The following is a 20,073-nucleotide window of genomic DNA, read 5'->3' as shown; positions in this document are numbered from 1 at the left end:
TGCAATCACTGTGTACATACATTACATTAGTGATCCTGAGTTACATCCTGTATTATACTCCAGAGCTGCACTCACTATTCTGGTGCAGTCACGGTGTACATACATTACATTAGTGATCCTGAGTTACATCCTGTATTATACTCCAGAGCTGCACTCACTATTCTGCTGGTGCAGTCACGGTGTACATACATTACATTAGTGATCCTGAGTTACATCCTGTATTATACTCCAGAGCTGCACTCACTATTCTGCTGGTGCAGTCACTGTGTACATACATTACATTACTGATCCTGAGTTACATCCTGTATTATACCCCAGAGCTGCACTCACTATTCTGCTGGTGCAGTCACTGTGTAAATACATTACACTACTGATCCTGAGTTACATCCTGTATTATACTCCAGAGCTGCACTCACTATTCTGCTGGTGCAGTCACGGTGTACATACATTACATTACTGATCCTGAGTTACATCCTGTATTATTCTCCAGAGCTGCACTCACTATTCTGCTGGTGCAGTCACTGTGTACATACATTACATTACTGATCCTGAGTTACATCCTGTATTATACCCCAGAGCTGCACTCACTATTCTGCTGGTGCAATCACTGTGTACATACATTACATTAGTGATCCTGAGTTACATCCTGTATTATACTCCAGAGCTGCACTCACTATTCTGCTGGTGCAGTCACGGTGTACTTACATTACATTAGTGATCCTGAGTTACATCCTGTATTATACTCCAGAGCTGCACTCACTATTCTGCTGGTGCAGTCACGGTGTACATACATTACATTAGTGATCCTGAGTTACATCCTGTATTATACTCCAGAGCTGCACTCACTATTCTGCTGGTGCAGTCACTGTGTACATACATTACATTACTGATCCTGAGTTACATCCTATATTATACTCCAGAGCTGCACTCACTATTCTGCTGGTGCAGTCACTGTGTACATACATTACTGATCCTGAGTTACATCCTGCTTTGTACTCCAGAGCTGCACTCACTATTCTGCTGGTGCAGTCACTGTGTACATACATTACATTACTGATCCTGAGTTACATCCTGTATTATACCCCAGAGCTGCACTCACTATTCTGCTGGTGCAGTCACTGTGTACATACATTACATTACTGATCTTGATGTTATATGTTTTATATACACTAGTGTGCCCTGCCACCTGGTGGCCAATGAGTGTATTGCACCCCTATCAGTTCATGATATCACTACAGCTTTTTGGCACAAATGATTAGCATTTTTTTTTCTTTTAGGTTTAAGAAATACAAACAAGCAGGGAGTCACTCCAATTCCTTCCGGCTGTCAAATGGCCGAGCTGATGACATGGGTATGTGGTGTTTTTATTTGCATTGTAAAATAAGAAAATAAACTTGGCACTCAAGGAGAATTTTGGTGTAAAGAAGAAGATCCTTTAATGTGCATCCACAAAGATATAAGTTTGAAAGTTTTCGGTCCACATCCGGGCCTTCATCAGAACAATTTTACTGGTATAGTAGGTAAAGCGTGTATAGGGTCAGTGTGTAGGCGTCTCTCTGAGCGGCTTGCGCTGTACTCCTCGTGCGCTGACATCCACAGGTTCTCCCGTTACATCCAGGCCAGTTGAATAATCCAGTTTGAACCAACACTGACTCACGGATCCCTTCTCCGTGGTGTCACTTATTCGTCACGTGCCTGCTCTCACACGTGACTTGGGGTTGTGCCTGCAAGGGTTAATCTATCTCCCCTCTCTGTCCAGCATTCAACCTCTGTCCTATGTGTAATGGGAGCATAAATCACACACCGACCCAGGCCACACACCCGCTCATACGCGCTGCCACCACTCATCGAATACACGGGCGATGAGTCCCGGAACTAACAATACTAATAAAAATATGTCTATCACTCATAAGGCTCACACACCTCTAGGCTATGGATTCTTTTAGAACATTCAAGGTTCAACTTGTTAAAGTTTTATACTTTAATAACAAAAGGTTTAATGCTTACAATAAGAAAAAGGTGTAAAAATATGATAATAAAAAGACATACAATTTATAAACAGGAGAAAACTTACAGAAATTATCTAACTGGTAGTTGCTTTCTGATCCCTGAGGGAAGGAAGAATGTAGATTGGATCACATCAGCTTCTCAGGCTGCCCTCATCATGTGAACACAATTCTCTGTCTGCAGCCTAAATTTATAACTTTGGTCTGAGGTCAGGTTTCTAGACCGGCCCCTCAGGCCAATATCATAACTGCTGCCTGTTTGATTGGGCCACGGCTTCGCCCCCAATGAATATATTATTTTCTTTTGTGGAAAGATTCTCAGGGATAGATTCCCTCAGGCCGCAATTTAGCATCTCCCCTCCAAGACCTCAGAGGTGTCAAGTGTTCCTTTGTTCTTGGCCTTAGCCAGACCTCCTGGTGGGATATGGAGACAGAATTTCTACTAGTCCCAAGGAAGTACCTATTAACACCTAGGTGCGACTTGCCTTCAGGACAGATGTTACATTATCACTAGTCACACATACAGTCATGGCCAAAAGTATTGACACCCCTGCAATTCTGTCAGATAATACTCATTTTCTTCCTGAAAATGATTGCAAACACAAATTATTTGGTGTTATTATCTTCATTTAATATGTCTTAAATAAAAAAACACAAAAGAGAATGAAGCAAAAAGCAAAACATTGATCATTTCACACAAAACTCCAAAAATGGGCCAGACAAAAGTATTGGCACCCTCAGCCTAAAACTTGGTTGTACAACCTTTAGCCAAAATAACTGCGACCAACCGCTTCCTGTAACCATCAATGAGTTTCTTACAATGTTCTGCTGGAATTTTAGACCATTCTTCTTTGGCAAACTGCTCCAGGTCCCTGATATTTGAAGGCTGCCTTCTCCAAACTGCCATTTTTAGGTCTCTCCACAGGTGTTCTATGGGATTCAGGTCTGGACTCATTGCTGGCCACCTTAGAAGTCTCCAGTGCTTTCTCTCAAACCATTTTCTAGTGCTTTTTGAAGTGTGTTTTGGGTCATTGTCCTGCTAAAAGACCCATGACCTTTGAGGGAGACCCAGCTTTCTCGCACTGGGCCCTACATTATGCTGCAAAATTTGTTGGTAGTCTTCAGACTTCATAATGCCTTGCATACGGTCAAGCAGTCCAGTGCCAGAGGCAGCAAAGCAACCCCAAAACATCAGGGAACCTCCGCCATGTTTGACTGTAGGGACCGTGTTCTTTACTTTGAATGCCTCTTTTTTCTCTCCTGTAAACTCTATGTTGATGCCTTTGCCCAAAAAGCTCTACTTTTGTCTCATCTGACCAGAGAACATTATTCCAGAATATTTTAGGCTTTTTCAGGTAAGTTTTGGCAAACTCCAGCCTGGCTTTTTTATGTCTCTGGGTAAGAAGTGGGGTCTTCCTGGGTCTCCTACCATACAGTCCCTTTTCATTCAGACGCCGACGGATAGTACGGGTTGACACTGTTGTACCCTCGGACTGCAGGGCAGCTTGAACTTGTTTGGATGTTAGTCGAGGTTCTTTATCCAACATCCGCACAATCTTGCGTTGAAATCTCTTGTCAATTTTTCTTTTCCGTCCACATCTAGGGAGGTTAGCCACAGTGCCATGGGCTTTACACTTCTTGATGACACTGCGCACGGTAGACACAGGAACATTCAGGTCTTTGGAGATGGACTTGTAGCCTTGAGATTGCTCATGCTTCCTCACAATTTGGTTTCTCAAGTCCTCAGACAGTTCTTTGGTCTTCTTTCTTTTCTCCATGCTCAATGTGGTCACACAAGGACACAGGACAGAGGTTGAGTCAACTTTAATCCATGTCAACTGGCTGCAAGTGTGATTTAGTTATTGCCAACACCTGTTAGGTGCCACAGGTAAGTTACAGGTGCTGTTAATTACACTAATTAGAGAAGCATCACATGATTTTTCGAACAGTGCCAATACTTTTGTCCACCCCCTTATTTATGTTTGGTGTGGAATTATATCCAATTTGGCTTTAGGACAATTCTTTTTGTGTTTTTTGGTTTAAGACAAATTAAATTAAGATAATAATACCAAAGAATTTGTGTTTGCAATCATTTTCAGGAAGAAAATGAGTATTATCTGACAGAATTGCAGGGGTGTCAATACTTTTGGCCATGACTGTATAACCCTAGACATATGTCCCTACACACATATAGATAGATATATATATATATATATACACATATTTCACCACACTGACCCTATATGCGCTTTACCTACTATACCAGTAAAATTGTTCTGATGAAGGTCCGGATGTGGACCGAAAACGTTCAAACTTATATTTTTGTGGATGCACATTAAAGGATCTTCTTCTTTACACCAAAATTCTTCTTGAGTGCCAAGTTTTTTCTGATTTTGGATTCCTGGGCTGGATACCCTACTCGAGCACCTATACTGATTATTAGTACGAGTGACGTGTTGCTTCTTTTTCATTTATTTGGATTGTAGTTTGTTTTGGTTTGAAGAGTCACATTGGGCGCACTCAGTGCTGCACGTCCTTGGTCTGCCGCGTGCTTCTTGTGCTGGAGATCTTTTGGACGCCGGGTGTTCTTGGTTCTGGAGGTCTTTTGGACGCCGGGTGCTCGCTGTACTGCAGATGTTTGGGACGGTGCTCGGTTCAGGAGGTCTTTTGGACGCCGGGTGTTCTTGGTTCTGGAGGTCTTTTGGACGTTGGTTGCTTTGGCTTCTGGGGGTCTTTAGGATGTCTGGTGCTCTCTGTGCTACAGATGTTTGGGACGCCGGGTGTTTTTGGTTCTGGAGCTATTTGGGCACCTGGGTGCTCTCGGTTCTGGAGGTCTTTGTGACGCCACTCTCTGTGCTGCAGGTCTTTGGGACGCCGGGTGCTCTCGGATCTGGAGGTTTTTGGGATGCTGAGTGCTTTTGGTTCTGGAGGTCTTTGGGAAGCTGAGTGCTCTTGGTTCTGCAGGTCTTTGGGACGCTGGGTGCTCTCTGTGCTGCAGGTCTTTGGGACGCCAGGTGCCCTTGGTTCTGGAGGTCTTTGGGACACTGGGTGCTCTTGGTTCTGGAGGTCTTTGGGACACCGGCTGCTCTTGGTTCTGGAGGTCTTTGGGACACGGGGTCCTCTCGGTTCTGCTGGTCTTTGGGACGCTGGGTGCTCTCGGTGCTGCTGGTCTTTGGGACACCGGGTGCTCTTGGTTCTGGAGGTCTTTGGCACGCAGGGTCCTCTCGGTTCTGGAGGTCTTTGGGACACCGTGTGCTCTCTGTTCTGGAGGTCTTTGGCACGCCATGTGCTCTCGGTTCTGGAGGTCTTTGGGACACCTTGTGCTCTCTGTTCTGGAGGTCTTTGGTACGCCATGTGCTCTCGGTTCTGGAGGTCTTTGGGACACCGTGTGCTCTCGGTTCTGGAGGTCTTTGGGACGTAGGGTCCTCTCGGTTCTGGAGGTCTTTGGGACACCGTGTGCTCTCGGTTCTGGAGGTCTTTGGGACACCGTGTGCTCTCTGTTCTGGAGGTCTTTGGTACGCCATGTGCTCTCGGTTCTGGAGGTCTTTGGGACGCCGGGTGCTCTCGGTTCTGGAGGTCTTTGGGACGTAGGGTCCTCTCGGTTCTGGAGGTCTTTGGGACACCGTGTGCTGTTTGAGGATTTTGTTTGTGATGGTTTTTGGTTTTCTCGCAGAACCTCAGAGCATGCCGCTATTAGCGAGATCTCCCAGCACCAACCGCAAGTACCCGCCGCTGCCGGTGGAGAAGCTGGAGGAGGAGATAAACCGCAGAATGGCCGACGACAACAAGCTCTTCCGGGAAGAGTTCAATGTGAGTGTGGGAACTAGGGATTATTACTATTATTATTTTAATCGTCTTCACCCCTCCTCCCGGTTGTCTTCCTCCCACACAGGAGGGTGTAGTCAGCAGACACAGGAGGCCTCTGAGCTCATTGTTTAACCCCTTGTATGATATATTCAACCCTGATTCAGACATTAAAAAGTTAAAAAAAAAAAAAAAAAAAAAAATAAAAATAAAAATAATGAATTCTACATGCCAAGACGAGAGTGAAAAATCAAAATGACAAATTTGCTCTATGGCGGGGGGTGGGCAATTCTCCCAAGGGGCCACATGAGACCATAACTGTTGTGGAGACCAAAGCAATAGGCTTAAATTAAGTCTGCTCAATGTCAATATTAACCTATTAATTATAATTATGTTCATTGTATCACTTAATATTGAGCAGAATTCTTTTTTTCTGACATCCCCTATATACTGGCAGAGCCCCCATTGACTCCTATATATAAATTGAGCCCCAATATAGACCCCTATATACAGTATGAGCTTTCTCATAGACTCCTATATAAATCATGATCCCTCACATAGCCCACTGTATACAGTGAGCCCCCACAGCCTCCTATATACAGTATGAACCCCCTATATATAGTATGAGCTCCCACATAGTCTCCATATATACAGTGTAAGCCCCACATATGCATTATATATAAAGGTTGAGTGCCAAATAGCCTCCTGTATACAGTATGATCCCCACATAGCCTCCTATATACAGTATGAGCCCCCACATAGCCTTTATATATACAGTGAGCCCCCACAGCCTCCTATATACAGTATGAGCCTCCACATGGCCTACTATGTACAGCATGAGCCCTACATAGCCTCCATATATACAGTATGAGCGCCCACATGGCCTCTATATGTACTGTGCATCCCACTTAGCCTTTATATATACAGTATGAGCCCCCACACAGCCTCCTATGTACAGTATGAGCCATTACATAGCCTCCTATGTACAGTATGAGCCCCCACATAGCCTCTTATATACAGTTTGAGCCCCACATAGCCTTTATAAAAAAAAGTATGAGCCCCGACAGCCTCCTGTGGCGTGAGCCCCCGCATTGCCTCTTTTTATATAGTATGAGCCCCCACATAGCCTTCTATACTCAGTATGAGCCCCAACATAGCCTTTATATATACAGTATGAGCCCCCACATATCCTCATATATACAGTATGAGCCTCACACAGCCTCCTATATATACTATGAACCCTCACATAGGCTCCTATATACAGTGTGCCCCACACAGCCTTTATATATACAGTATGAGCCCCCACATAGCTCCTATATACAGTATGAGCCCCCACATAGCTCCTATATACAGTATGAGCCCCCACATAGCTCCTATAGTGAGCCCTACACTGCCTCCTATGTACAGTGAGCCCCCACATAGCCTCCTATATACAGTATGAGCCCCTACATATTGTAGCTCCTATAGAGTGAGCCCTACACAGCCTCCGATATAAAGTATGAGCCCCACACAGCCTCTTATATACAGTACTAGATGGTGGCCCGATTCTAACGCAACGTGTATTCTAGAATATGCATGTCCACGTAGTATATTGCCCAGCCACGTAGTATATTGCCCAGTCACGTAGTATATTGCCCAGTCACGTAGTATATTGCCCAGCCACGTAGTATATTGCCCAGCCACGTAGTATATTGCCCAGCCACGTAGTATATTGCCCAGCCACGTAGTATATTGCCCAGCCACGTAGTATATTGCCCAGCCACGTAGTATATTGCCCAGACACGTATGTAACAGGTTAAAAAAGACTTAATCCCTTTCTGTCATTGGACGTACTATTCCGTCCATGTGGAGTGGGCCTTAATTCCCAAGGACGGAATAGTACGATCAGCCGCGCTCACGGGGGGAGCGCGGCCGGGTGTCAGCTGCCTATCGCAGCTGACATCCGGCACTATGTGCCAGAAGCGGTCACGGACCGCCCCCGGCACATTAACCCCCGGCACACCAACCCCCGGCACACCGCGATCAAACGTGATCGCGGTGTGCCGGTGGTAGAGGGAAGCATCGCGCAGGGAGGAGGCTGCTTGCGGGCTTCCCTGAGACCCCGCAGCAGCGCGATGTGATCACGTTGCTGCGAGGGTCTCTTACCTTCCTTCCTCGCTGCAGACCCGAATCCAAAATGGCCGCGGCATCCGGGTCCTGCAGGGAGGGAGGTGGCTTCACAGAGCCTGCCCAGAGCAGGCACTGTGAAGCCTGCAGTGCTGTAAGTCAGATCAGTGATCTGACAGAGTGCTGTGCAAACTGTCAGATCAGCGATCTGTGATGTCCCCCCCGGGACAAAGTAAAAAAGTTACAAAAAAAATTTCCACATGTGTAAAAAAAAAAAAAAAAAAAATCCTAAATAAAGAAAAAAAAATATTCCCATAAATGCATTTCTTTATCTAAATAAAAAACAAACAAACAATAAAAGTACACATATTTAGTATCGCCGCGTCCGTAACGACTCAACCTATAAAACTATATCACTAGTTAACCCCTTCAGTAAACACCGTAATAAAAAGAGGCAAAAAACAACGCTTTATTATCATACCGGCGAACAAAAAGTGGAATAACGCAATCAAAAAGACGGATATAAATAACCATGGTACCGCTGAAAGCGTCATCTTGTCCCGCAAAAAAACGAGCTTCCATACAGCATCATCAGCAAAAAAATAAAAAAAAGTTATAGTCCTCAGAATAAAGCGATGCAAAAATAATTATTTTTTCTATAAAATAGTTTTTATCGTGTAAAAGCGCCAAAACATAAAAAAATGATGTAAATGAGGTGACGCTGTAATCGTACTGACCCGAAGAATAAAACTGATTTATCAATTTTACCAAATGCGAAACGGTATAAACGCCTCCCCCAATAGAAATTCATGAATAGCTGGTTTTTGGTCATTCTGCCTCACAAAAATCGGAATAAAAAGCGATCAAAAAATGTAACGTGCCCGAAAATGTTACCAATAAAAACGTCAACTCGTCCCGCAAAAAACAAGACCTCACATGACTCTGTGGACCAAAATATGGAAAAATTATAGCTCTCAAAATGTGGTAATGCAAAAAATATTTTTTGCAATAAAAAGTGTCTTTCAGTGTGTGACGGCTGCCAATCATAAAAATCCGCTAAAAAACCCGCTATAAAAGTAAATCAAACCCCCCTTCATCACCCCCTTAGTTAGGGAAAAATGAAAAAAATGTATTTATTTCCATTTTCCCGTTAGGGTTAAGGCTAGGGTTAGGGCTAGGGTTAGGGCTAGGGTTAGGGTTAGGGTTAAGGCTACAGTTAGGGTTGGGGCTAAAGTTAGGGTTTGGATTACATTTGCGGTTGGGAATAGGGTTGGGATTAGGGTTAGGGGTGTGGTTAGGGTTACCGTTGGGATTAGGGTTAGAAGTGTGTTTGGATTAGGGTTTCAGGTAGAATTGGGGGGTTTCCACTGTTTCGGCACATCAGGGGCTCTCCAAACACGACATGGCGTCCGATCTCAATTCCAGCCAATTCTGCGTTGAAAAAGTAAAACAGCGCTCCTTCCCTTCCGAGCTCTCCCGTGTGCCCAACCAGGGGTTTACCCCAACATATGGGGTATCGGCGTACTCAGGACAAATTGGACAACAACTTTTGGGGTCCAATTTCTCCTGTTACCCTTGGGAAAATACAAAACTGCGGGCTAAAAAATAATTTTTGAGGGAAATTTTTATTTTTTTATTTTTACGGCTCTGCATTATAAACTTCTGTGAAGCCCTTGATGGGTCAAAGTGCTCACCACACCTCTAGATAAGTTCCTTAGGGGGTCTACTTTCCAAAATGGTGTCACTTGTGGGGGGCTTCAATGTTTAGGCACATCAGTGGCTCTCCAAACGCAACATGGCGTCCCATCTCAATTCCTGTCAATTTTGCATTGAAAAGTCAAACGGCGCTCCTTCCCTTCCGAGCCCCCACACAGCCTCCTATATACAGTTTGAGCCCCCACATAGCCTCCTATATACAGTGTGTGCCCCCACATAGCCTCCATATATATAATATGAGCCATTACATAGCCTCCTATATACAGTATGAGCTCCCACATAGCCTCCTATATACAGTGAGCCCCCACAGCCTCCTATATACAGTATGAGCCCCCACAGCCTCCTATATACAGTATGAGCCATTACATAGCCTCCTATATACAGTATGAGCCATTACATAGCCTCCTATATACAGTATGAGCCATTACATAGCCTCCTATATACAGTATGAGCCCCCACATAGCCTCCTATATACAGTATGAGCTCCCACATAGCCTCCTATATAGTTTGAGCCCCCACATAGCCTCTTATATACAGTATGAGCCCCCACATAGCCTCCTATATACAGTGTGCCCCCACATATCCTCCATATATACAGTATGAGCCATTACATAGCCTCCTATATACAGTATGAGCCCCCACATAGCCTCCTATATACAGTATGAGCCCCCACATAGCCTCCATATATACAGTATGAGCCCCACATAGCCTCCTATATACAGTATGAGCCCCCACATAGCCTCCTATATACAGTATGAGCCCCCACATAGCCTCCTATATACAGTATGAGCCTCCATATAGACTCTCTGTATACAGTATGAGCCTCCGCATAGCCTCCTATATACAGTATGAGCCCCCACATAGCCTCCTATATACAGTATGAGCCCCCACATAGCCTCCTATATACAGTGTGTGCCCCACATATCCTCCATATATACAGTATGAGCCATTACATAGCCTCATATATACAGTATGAGCCCCCACATAGCCTCCTATATACAGTGTGTGCCCCACATATCCTCCATATATACAGTATGAGCCATTACATAGCTTCCTATATACAGTATGAGCCCCCACATAGCCTCCTATATACAGTATGAGCCCCCACATAGCCTCCTATAAACAGTGTGTGCCCCACATATCCTCCATATATACAGTATGAGCCATTACATAGCCTCCTATATACAGTATGAGCCCCCACATAGCCTCCTATATACAGTATGAGCGCCCACATAGCCTCCTATATACAGTATGAGCGCCCACATAGCCTCCTATATACAGTGTGAGCCCCTCATAGCCTCCATATATAGTGTGAGCCCCCACATAGCCTCCATATATACAGTGCGCGTCCCACATGGCCTCCATATATACAGTGAGCCCCACATAGCCTCCATATATACAGTATGAGCCCCCACATAGCCTCCTATATACAGTGTGTGCCCCCACATAGCCTCCTATATACAGTATGAGCCCCCACATAGCCTCCTATATACAGTATGAGCCCCCACATAGCCTCCTATATACAGTATGAGCCCCCACATAGCCTCCTATATACAGTATGAGCCCCACATAGCCTCCTATATACACAATGAGCCCCACATAGCCTCCTATATACACAATGAGCCCCACATAGCCTCCTATATACAGTATGAGCCCCCACATAGCCTCCTATATACAGTATGAGCCCCCACATAGCCTCCTATATACAGTATGAGCCCCCACATAGCCTCCTATATACAGTATGAGCCCCCACATAGCCTCCTATATACACAATGAGCCCCCACATAGCCTCCTATATACAGTATGAGCCCCACATAGCCTCCTATATACACAATGAGCCCCACATAGCCTCCTATATACAGTATGAGCCCCCACATAGCCTCCTATATACAGTATGAGCCCCCACATAGCCTCCTATATACACAATGAGCCCCCACATAGCCTCCTATATACACAATGAGCCCCCACATAGCCTCCTATATACAGTATGAGCCCCCACATAGCCTCCTATATACACCATGAGCCCCACATAGCCTCCTTATATACAGTGTGCGTCCCACATAGCCTCTTAACTACTTATAAATATCCCGTACTCAGGAATAATACCGACACCACATACTCGTCGCGCTCCTGTCTCCTGTGCACGGAGTCTCATCAGCAGCGTGATGAACTGATGTCGCTGCGTCTGCTGTCTGACATTGGTGGATGATAGGGCCGGGGCGCCGTCCTCCACCAATGCATTCACTGCTACCTGAGGACGCCTGTGGGGGAGGGCACGGCGCAGGGGAGGGCACGGCGCGCTCCGCAGGCTTCTCTATGGCATTACAGGAAAACTTAAAATAAATATAAGAATAAACCTAATAAAAAAAAATCTGTAAATCCCTTTATTTTTGTGTACACAAGTACATGAAATATATAAATTTCTGGAAAAAGGGGTTTTATATTATGGATTTATTTTATACTATTATCGTGCAATAAAACTCTAGACAAAAAATAAAATGAAATGGAACCAATGGAAATATCAAATATTTTTGCATTTTTTTTATATTTACACGTTTTTCTGTTATATAGTTGTGTAACTATATATAAGAATAAATATCAAAAATATTTGATGGATTTTTATAACTCCCGATGATGATGATCAGTGCCAAACATACATGGCTATAAATAATAAGGATCAGTTGAATAAAAATTAAAAATAAATCCCAAAATAAAGTTTAAATAATACAAATAAAATATTTAATATGTAGCAAAAAAGTACCACCTTTTATCAAGTACTTCTTCCACAAACCCAAGATGTCATAAAGGAACATAAAAAAAGGCAAAATTTATACTTTCTGAAAAAGTGCAGTACCCAAGCACATCCACCAGAAGGCAGTACATTCCATGAGGTTCTTCTGCACGGAGGCTGCTCATACACCTAATGTTCAGGGGTCCGGTTATTGGTGTCATTATTAGGGGCCTTCTGACAATAATTGTGGGGTATCACCAGCTTTTTAAACGTTTGTGTCCAGGCACTGCCGGCCTGTCCCATACAAGCTACCTGCGAAGCCGCTTCGAAGGAAGAGAACAAGGAGAAGAACAGATATGTGAACATCTTACCTTGTGAGTAAGCATTATCCTACAAGGAATATTTGCCGCCAGTGCACTGAGCTTTAACTGTGATCCCCCTGCCGAAAAGCATCAATTTCATCTTTAACACTGTGTATACTGGCCGTCTCCACTAGGGGGAGCTCGCTGCATTCTCTGTTTATTACTGAGCAGAATGAATGCAGTGAGCTCCCTCTAGTGGTGACAGCAGGAAGTCGATTATTTTATGTCCATGCAGGAGAGTTGGGAGCTCTTTTTCTGACTACTGTAAAAGATAAATGTAAAAAAAAAAGTCAATAATATTTTTTTTTTAATCTCTTTAAGAGTGGACATTAACTTTTAAACTTTGCATAAGACCCCTTTAATAGCTGCACATAGATACGACTCTGATCTTTCATGGCAGATGATCATTCCAGACTTCACTTGAGTCCCATCGAAGGAGTTCCAGATTCCGACTACATTAACGCCTCCTTCATCAATGTAAGTTCAGATTCCAGATTTTTTTATCTATTTATTTATTTATTTATTTTTAGAAAAAGCTCAAATTCCTGGAAATAAATTAGAAAATGCTCTGGAATTTCAGCAAACCGCCTCACGATAACGTTATATTATTGTATCGGGATTCTCTACATTTACAGAATTTAGAAATTGGCGCCTAATCATCAGATTCACAGTAGAAATGTGATGAAACGCTGATTATCTTCCACTGCCGGGTCCTCGGGGGCGGGTTCATCAATCATGGGGGCGGTCCTCTAGATGAGACCGCCCCCCACTGAGACACGTAATGTTTATGACCACTTTACTACATTGTAATGTGTTACAACTTAAGAGGGTCTCAGTCAGAAAACTCCCCGCTCTTTGCTAAACCTCTTCACAGTGTACCGGCCCTTTAATTTAGATTTAACTTTTTTATTTTTTTTACTCTTGATTATGTTGTTATTCTGTTTTATTACTTTTATTCGTTCTTGTGTTTTTTTTGTTCTTTCTCCTTAGGGTTACCAAGAGAAGAACAAGTTTATAGCAGCCCAAGGTAAGAAAGAAGTTTCCTCGCTGTTCAGCATTTCGCATTTGGGGGGATTTTATATTTCTTAAAGGTACAGTACATGCAAAAATCATCTTTACTTTTTTTTTTTGCATCCAAATTAATTCTAGGTCCAAAAGAAGAAACTGTGAACGATTTCTGGAGGATGATTTGGGAACAGAATACGGCGACCATAGTCATGGTGACGAACCTGAAAGAAAGGAAGGAGGTGAGGACTAAAGTATCCATATTACAAGATCATTAGTCCATAGGTCGTGTCCAGTATGGCATCTACGTCCCATGAAAATGACTAAAGCTGAGCTGCAATACCAGACACGGCCTGTTTCACAAAAGCGGCACTGTTTCTGGATTAAAAATAAATAAATAAAAAATTGGACCTCGTTACGGATTGTGCTTTGTGTCTCTCACAGTGTAAATGTGCCCAGTACTGGCCGGACCAGGGGTGCTGGACGTATGGAAATATCCGCGTGTCTGTAGAAGATATGACCGTCCTGGTGGATTACACCGTACGGAAGTTCTGCATCCAGCAGGTAGTGAATAAACCTCCGGGACGGTAATGTGCTGTGATGGCCACCAGGGGGCAATGCTGTGCAGGGCAACGGATTTATATATATGTACTAGATGGTGGCCCGATTCTAACGCATCGGGTATTCTAGAATATGTATTTATGTATGTATATAGCAGCCTCATAGTATATAGCACAGGCCACGTAGTATATGGGAGCCATGTAGTATATAGCAGACAAATACTATGTGGCCTGTGCTATATACTATGCGACTGCTATATATATATACATACATATTGTAGAATACCCGATGCGTTAATACAGGCCACGCAGTATATAACACAGCCACGTACCATATAACACAGCCCACGCAGTATATAACACAGCCCACGCAGTATATACACAGGTGACGCAGTATGTAACACAGCCCACGCCGTATATAACACAGCCCACGCCGTATATAACACAGCCCACGCCGTATATAACACAGCCCACGCCGTATATAACACAGCCCACGCCGTATATAACACAGCCCACGCCGTATATAACACAGCCCACGCCGTATATAACACAGCCCACGCCGTATATAACACAGCCCACGCAGTATATAACACAGCCCACGCCGTATATAACACAGCCCACGCCGTATATAACACAGCCCACGCAGTATATAACACAGCCCACGCAGTATATAACACAGCCCACGCAGTATATAACACAGCCCACGCAGTATATAACACAGCCCACGCAGTATATAACACAGCCCACGCAGTATATAACACAGCCCACGCAGTATATAACACAGCCCACGCAGTATATAACACAGCCCACGCAGTATATAACACAGCCCACGCAGTATATAACACAGCCCACGCAGTATATAACACAGCCCACGCAGTATATAACACAGCCCACGCAGTATATAACACAGCCCACGCAGTATATAACACAGCCCACGCAGTATATAACACAGCCCACGCAGTATATAACACAGCCCACGCAGTATATAACACAGCCCACGCAGTATATAACACAGCCCACGCAGTATATAACACAGCCCACGCAGTATATAACACAGCCCACGCAGTATATAGCACTGCCCACGCAGTATATAACAGTGGCCACGTAATATATAGCACAGCCCACGCAGTATATAACAGTGGCCATGTAATATATAGCACAGCCCACGCAGTATATAACAGTGGCCACGTAATATATAGCACAGCCCATGGAGTATATCATACAGCCCACATAGTATATAACACTGTATTTGTAGTATATAGCAGCCACGTGGTATCTAACACAGCCCACATAGTATATAGTAGTGTGGGCACCATATCCCTGTTAAAAAAAAATAAAATAAATAATAATAATTAAAATAAAAAAGTTATATACTCACCCCTGGGATTTAGCGGAGCTCCAGGGATACGCGCGCGGCTGCCGCCATCTTCCGTTCCCAGGATGCATTGCAAAATTACCCAGATGACTTAGCGGTCTCGCGAGACCTCTAAGTCTTCTGGGTAATTTTGCAATGCATCGCCGGGAACGGAAGATGGCGGCCGGCTCTGCGGACAACGGAGGGTGAGGATAGCAGGTTTTTTGTTTTTTTTACATTATTTTTAACATTACATTTTTTTTTACTATTGATGCCGCTTAGGCAGCATCAATAGTAAAAAGTTGGGGACACACAGGGTTAATAGCGGCGGTAACGGAGTGCGTTACCCGCGGCATAACGCGGGACGTTACCGCCGGCATTAACACTGTGTGAGTGGAGGGGAGTATGCGGGCGACAGGCACTGACTGTGGGGAGTAAGGAGCTGCCATGACAGACAGAGGCCGCGACCAATGAATATCCAGGACAGACAGACAGACGGAAGTGACCCTTAGACAATTGTATAGTAGATATATATATATCTACATATATAATTGTCTAAGGGTCACTTCCGTCTGTCTGTCCTGGATATTCATTGGTCGCGGCCTCTGTCTGTCATGGAATCCAAGTCGCTGATTGGTCTCGGCAGCTGCCTGTCATGGCTGTTGCGACCAATCAGCAACGGGCACAGTCCGATTAGTCCCTCCCTACTCCCCTGCAGTCACTGCCCGGCGCCCTTTCTGTAATCCCCACAGTCAGTGTCCCCGGCGCCCACTCCATACTCTCCGCAGTCAGCACCCGCTCCATACTCCCCTCCGATAATCGCTCACACAGGGTTAATGCCGGCGGTAATGGATCGCGTTATTCCGCGGGTAAAGCACTCCGTAACTGCTGCTATTAACCCTGTGTGACCAACTTTTTACTATTGATGCTGCCTATACAGCGTCTATAGTAAAAGGATCTAATGTTAAAAATAATAAAAAAAAACCAAAAACCTGCTATTCTCACCTTCAGTCGTCCGATGATGCTCTCGCGCCGGCCGCCATCTTCCGTTCCCAGAGATGCATTGCCAACTTACCCAGAAGACTTAGCGGTCTCACATGGCTGGGCAATATACTATATGGCTGTGCAATATACTACGTGGCTGGGCAATATACTACGTGATTGGGCAATATACTACGTGACTGGGCAATATACGTGACTGGGCAATATACTACGTGGCTGGGCAATATACTACGTGATTGGGCAATATACTACGTGACTGGGCAATATACTACGTGGCTGGGCAATATACTACGTGGCTGGGCAATATACTACGTGGCTGGGCAATATACTATGTGACTGGGCAATATACTACGTGACTGGGTAATATACTACGTGGCTGGGCAATATACTACGTGATTGGGCAATATACTACGTGACTGGGCAATATACGTGACTGGGCAATATACTACGTGGCTGTGCAATATACTACGTGGCTGTGCAATATACTACGTGGCTGTGCAATATACTACGTGGCTGGGCAATATACTACGTGGCTGGGCAATATACTACGTGGCTGGGCAATATACTACGTGACTGGGCAATATACTACGTGGCTGGGCAATATACTACGTGGCTGGGCAATATACTACGTGACTGGGCAATATACTACGTGGCTGTGCAATATACTACGTGGCTGGGCAATATACTACGTGGCTGCAATATACTACGTGGCTGGGCAATATACTACGTGGCTGGGCAATATACTACGTGGCTGGGCAATATACTACGTGGCTGGGCAATATACTACGTGGCTGGGCAATATACTACGTGACTGGGCAATATACTACGTGGCTGTGCAATATACTACGTGGCTGGGCAATATACTACGTGGCTGCAATATACTACGTGGCTGGGCAATATACTACGTGGCTGGGCAATATACTACGTGGCTGGGCAATATACTACGTGGCTGGGCAATATACTACGTGGCTGTGCAATATACTACGTGGCTGGGCAATATACTACGTGGCTGCAATATACTACGTGGCTGCTCAATATACTACGTGACTGGGCAATATACTACGTGACTGGGCAATATACTACGTGACTGGGCAATATATTACGTGGCTGTGCAATATATTACGTGGCTGTGCAATATATTACGTGGCTGGGCAATATACTACGTGCACATGCATATTCTAGAATACCCGATGCGTTAGAATCGGGCCACCATCTAGTGTATGTATATATATATATATATATATGGGAATCTGCTGTTTTCATCGGTACCACTTGGGGCCACATACGACACTTTAATGTTTTGTTATTGAATTTTGGGGGGCAGGTGCCCGAGAAACATCGGTTTTGGCATTTTTTTATTTTTTTATTTACCATATGGGTTAAATAACCTTTTATTTTTAAGGATAGGATTTTTATGGAGTCGGCGATACTGAATGTTTTTATTTGAAAGGGGTGGCGATTATAATTATAAATATTTTTATTTATAATTTTTTCTTTGTTTTTTTATTTTGTGGTCTCTTGGTGACTTGAACCTGCAATCTTTTTAACTGCCTGTTCTGTATACTGCGGTACCACAGTATAGATAAAGTCACAGGTTCCTATAACACACGGTCTGAGAGGGACAGTGGCATTCAAGGGGTTAAAGGTAGGGTCCCAGAGCAGGACTCCGCCCAGATGTCTTATTAGGCCATTTGAATGTGCAACATGTAATACCATGTTCATCCAGCAGGGGTCACTGGCGAGCAGTGTAGATCTGCCGGTCGGGGCAGCTCGGTGACCACCACACTGGTTTCCTCCACTCCTAAACGGTGAAATATTCCGGAGCCGCCCTCCTCACGGTCCGGGGGGCCGCTTGCGGGTGTAACGCTCTCTGTCTCTCTTCTTCCAGGTCGGTGATGTCTCCAATAAGAAGCCTCAGCGCCTTGTCACCCAGTTCCACTTCACCAGCTGGCCTGATTTCGGGGTGCCTTTTACTCCCATAGGGATGTTAAAATTTCTGAAAAAAGTGAAAACCTGTAACCCGCAGTACGCCGGGCCCATCGTAGTGCACTGCAGGTCAGTGAGCCGTCGCAGCGCCGCCCGCGCGGTACCACGCCATCATTGCTTCATTGTACACAGACGACATTGCGCCAGGCTGGCTGATCAGAAGAGGCATCGGGGGTGGCGGCAGGTGGGACGCAGCTCGCAGGGCTCCTGTCTGGCGGCGGCTCCTCTCAGGGCTCCTGTCTGGCGGCGGCTCCTGTCTGGCGGCGGCTCCTCTCAGGGCTCCTGTCTGGCGGCGGCTCCTCTCAGGGCTCCTGTCTGGCGGCGGCTCCTCTCAGGGCTCCTGTCTGGCGGCGGCTCCTCTCAGGGCTCCTGTCTGGCGGCGGCTCCTCTCAGGGCTCCTGTCTGGCGGCGGCTCCTGTCTGGCGGCGGCGGCTCTCAGGGCTCCTGTCTGGCGGCGGCGGCTCGCAGGGCTCCTGTCTGGCGGCGGCGGCTCGCAGGGCTCCTGTCTGGCGGCGGCTCGCAGGGCTCCTGTCTGGTGGCGGCTCGCAAGGCTCCTGTCTGGCGGCGGCTCACTTTTTACATCACTGCGAGGTTTTTAACTTCACTTTTTGATCAGATTCTGGTTGATGGCAAAAAGGAGACTTTTTTTTTTAAATTGTGGCCCCTCCTGCTTCCATGACGTCACGTGTCCTCCCTGTAGAAAGACACGACTGCTTTGCTTTTTGTGTGCAAAAATGTGGAAATCACTTATTGATCTTTAAGGTTTTCTGAAGTCGAATAATAATATAGCGACCAAATTAACACTCACTCTTTCCCAAACTTTTTGTTTTGCCGGCCCCCTGCATCCTCCTTGCTGTTGCACTGACCCTCTACATCTCCCCCCATGCTGCCACCGCTGTCCTTCTGCATCATGCTCCCCTTGTGGTTCCGCTGGCCCTCTGCATCACCCCCCACCCCGTGGTTCTGCCAGCCCTCTTCATCACCACCCCTTCCCCCAACTGTGGTCCTACCGGCCTTCTGCATCGCCCTCTCCCCCCCCATCCCATGGGTCCGCTGGCCTTTTGCATCACCCCTCACCCTGTGATGCCACTGGCCCTCCTCCCTCTCCCTCTTGGTGCCGCCGATTCCCCTCCACTCCTCTTAGTGCCTCTGGCCCCTCTCCCTTTCTCCCTTACTGCCACTGATTCCCCCCCCCCCCCCTTGGTGTCACCAGTCCCCTGCATTGTTCCCCCATGGTTCCGCCAGCCCTCTTCATCGTTTCGCCGGCCCTCTGCATCATTCCCTCATGGTTCCGCCGTCCCTCTGCATCGTTCTCCCATGGTTCCGCCGTCCCTCTGCATCGTTCCCCCATGGTTCCTCCGTCCCTCTGCATCGTTCTCCCATGGTTCCGCCGTCCCTCTGCATCGTTCTCCCATTTTTCCGCCGTCCCTCTGCATCGTTC

General features: G+C 45.7%; 1 protein-coding gene across 2 annotated transcripts in view; it reads left to right on the top strand.

The window, feature by feature from the left end:
* PTPRA (protein tyrosine phosphatase receptor type A) overlaps positions 1–20,073 on the top strand; it is a 126,488-nt gene that overhangs the window by 94,033 nt on the left and 12,382 nt on the right. For both annotated transcript variants that reach the window (XM_069745146.1, XM_069745145.1), the window contains 8 exons: positions 1,278–1,351; positions 5,680–5,816; positions 12,647–12,737; positions 13,126–13,202; positions 13,716–13,752; positions 13,875–13,972; positions 14,175–14,294; positions 18,535–18,701. In XM_069745146.1, coding sequence (XP_069601247.1) covers positions 1,278–1,351; positions 5,680–5,816; positions 12,647–12,737; positions 13,126–13,202; positions 13,716–13,752; positions 13,875–13,972; positions 14,175–14,294; positions 18,535–18,701 — 801 coding nt within the window. The remainder of the gene's footprint in view (positions 1–1,277; positions 1,352–5,679; positions 5,817–12,646; positions 12,738–13,125; positions 13,203–13,715; positions 13,753–13,874; positions 13,973–14,174; positions 14,295–18,534; positions 18,702–20,073) is intronic.

This window comes from Ranitomeya imitator, chromosome 1 (genome assembly GCF_032444005.1).
Source record: "Ranitomeya imitator isolate aRanImi1 chromosome 1, aRanImi1.pri, whole genome shotgun sequence".
Lineage (NCBI taxonomy): Eukaryota > Metazoa > Chordata > Amphibia > Anura > Dendrobatidae > Ranitomeya > Ranitomeya imitator.
The sequence above is the reverse complement of the archived record's forward strand: the minus strand, read 5'-3'. Positions and strand labels throughout refer to the sequence as shown.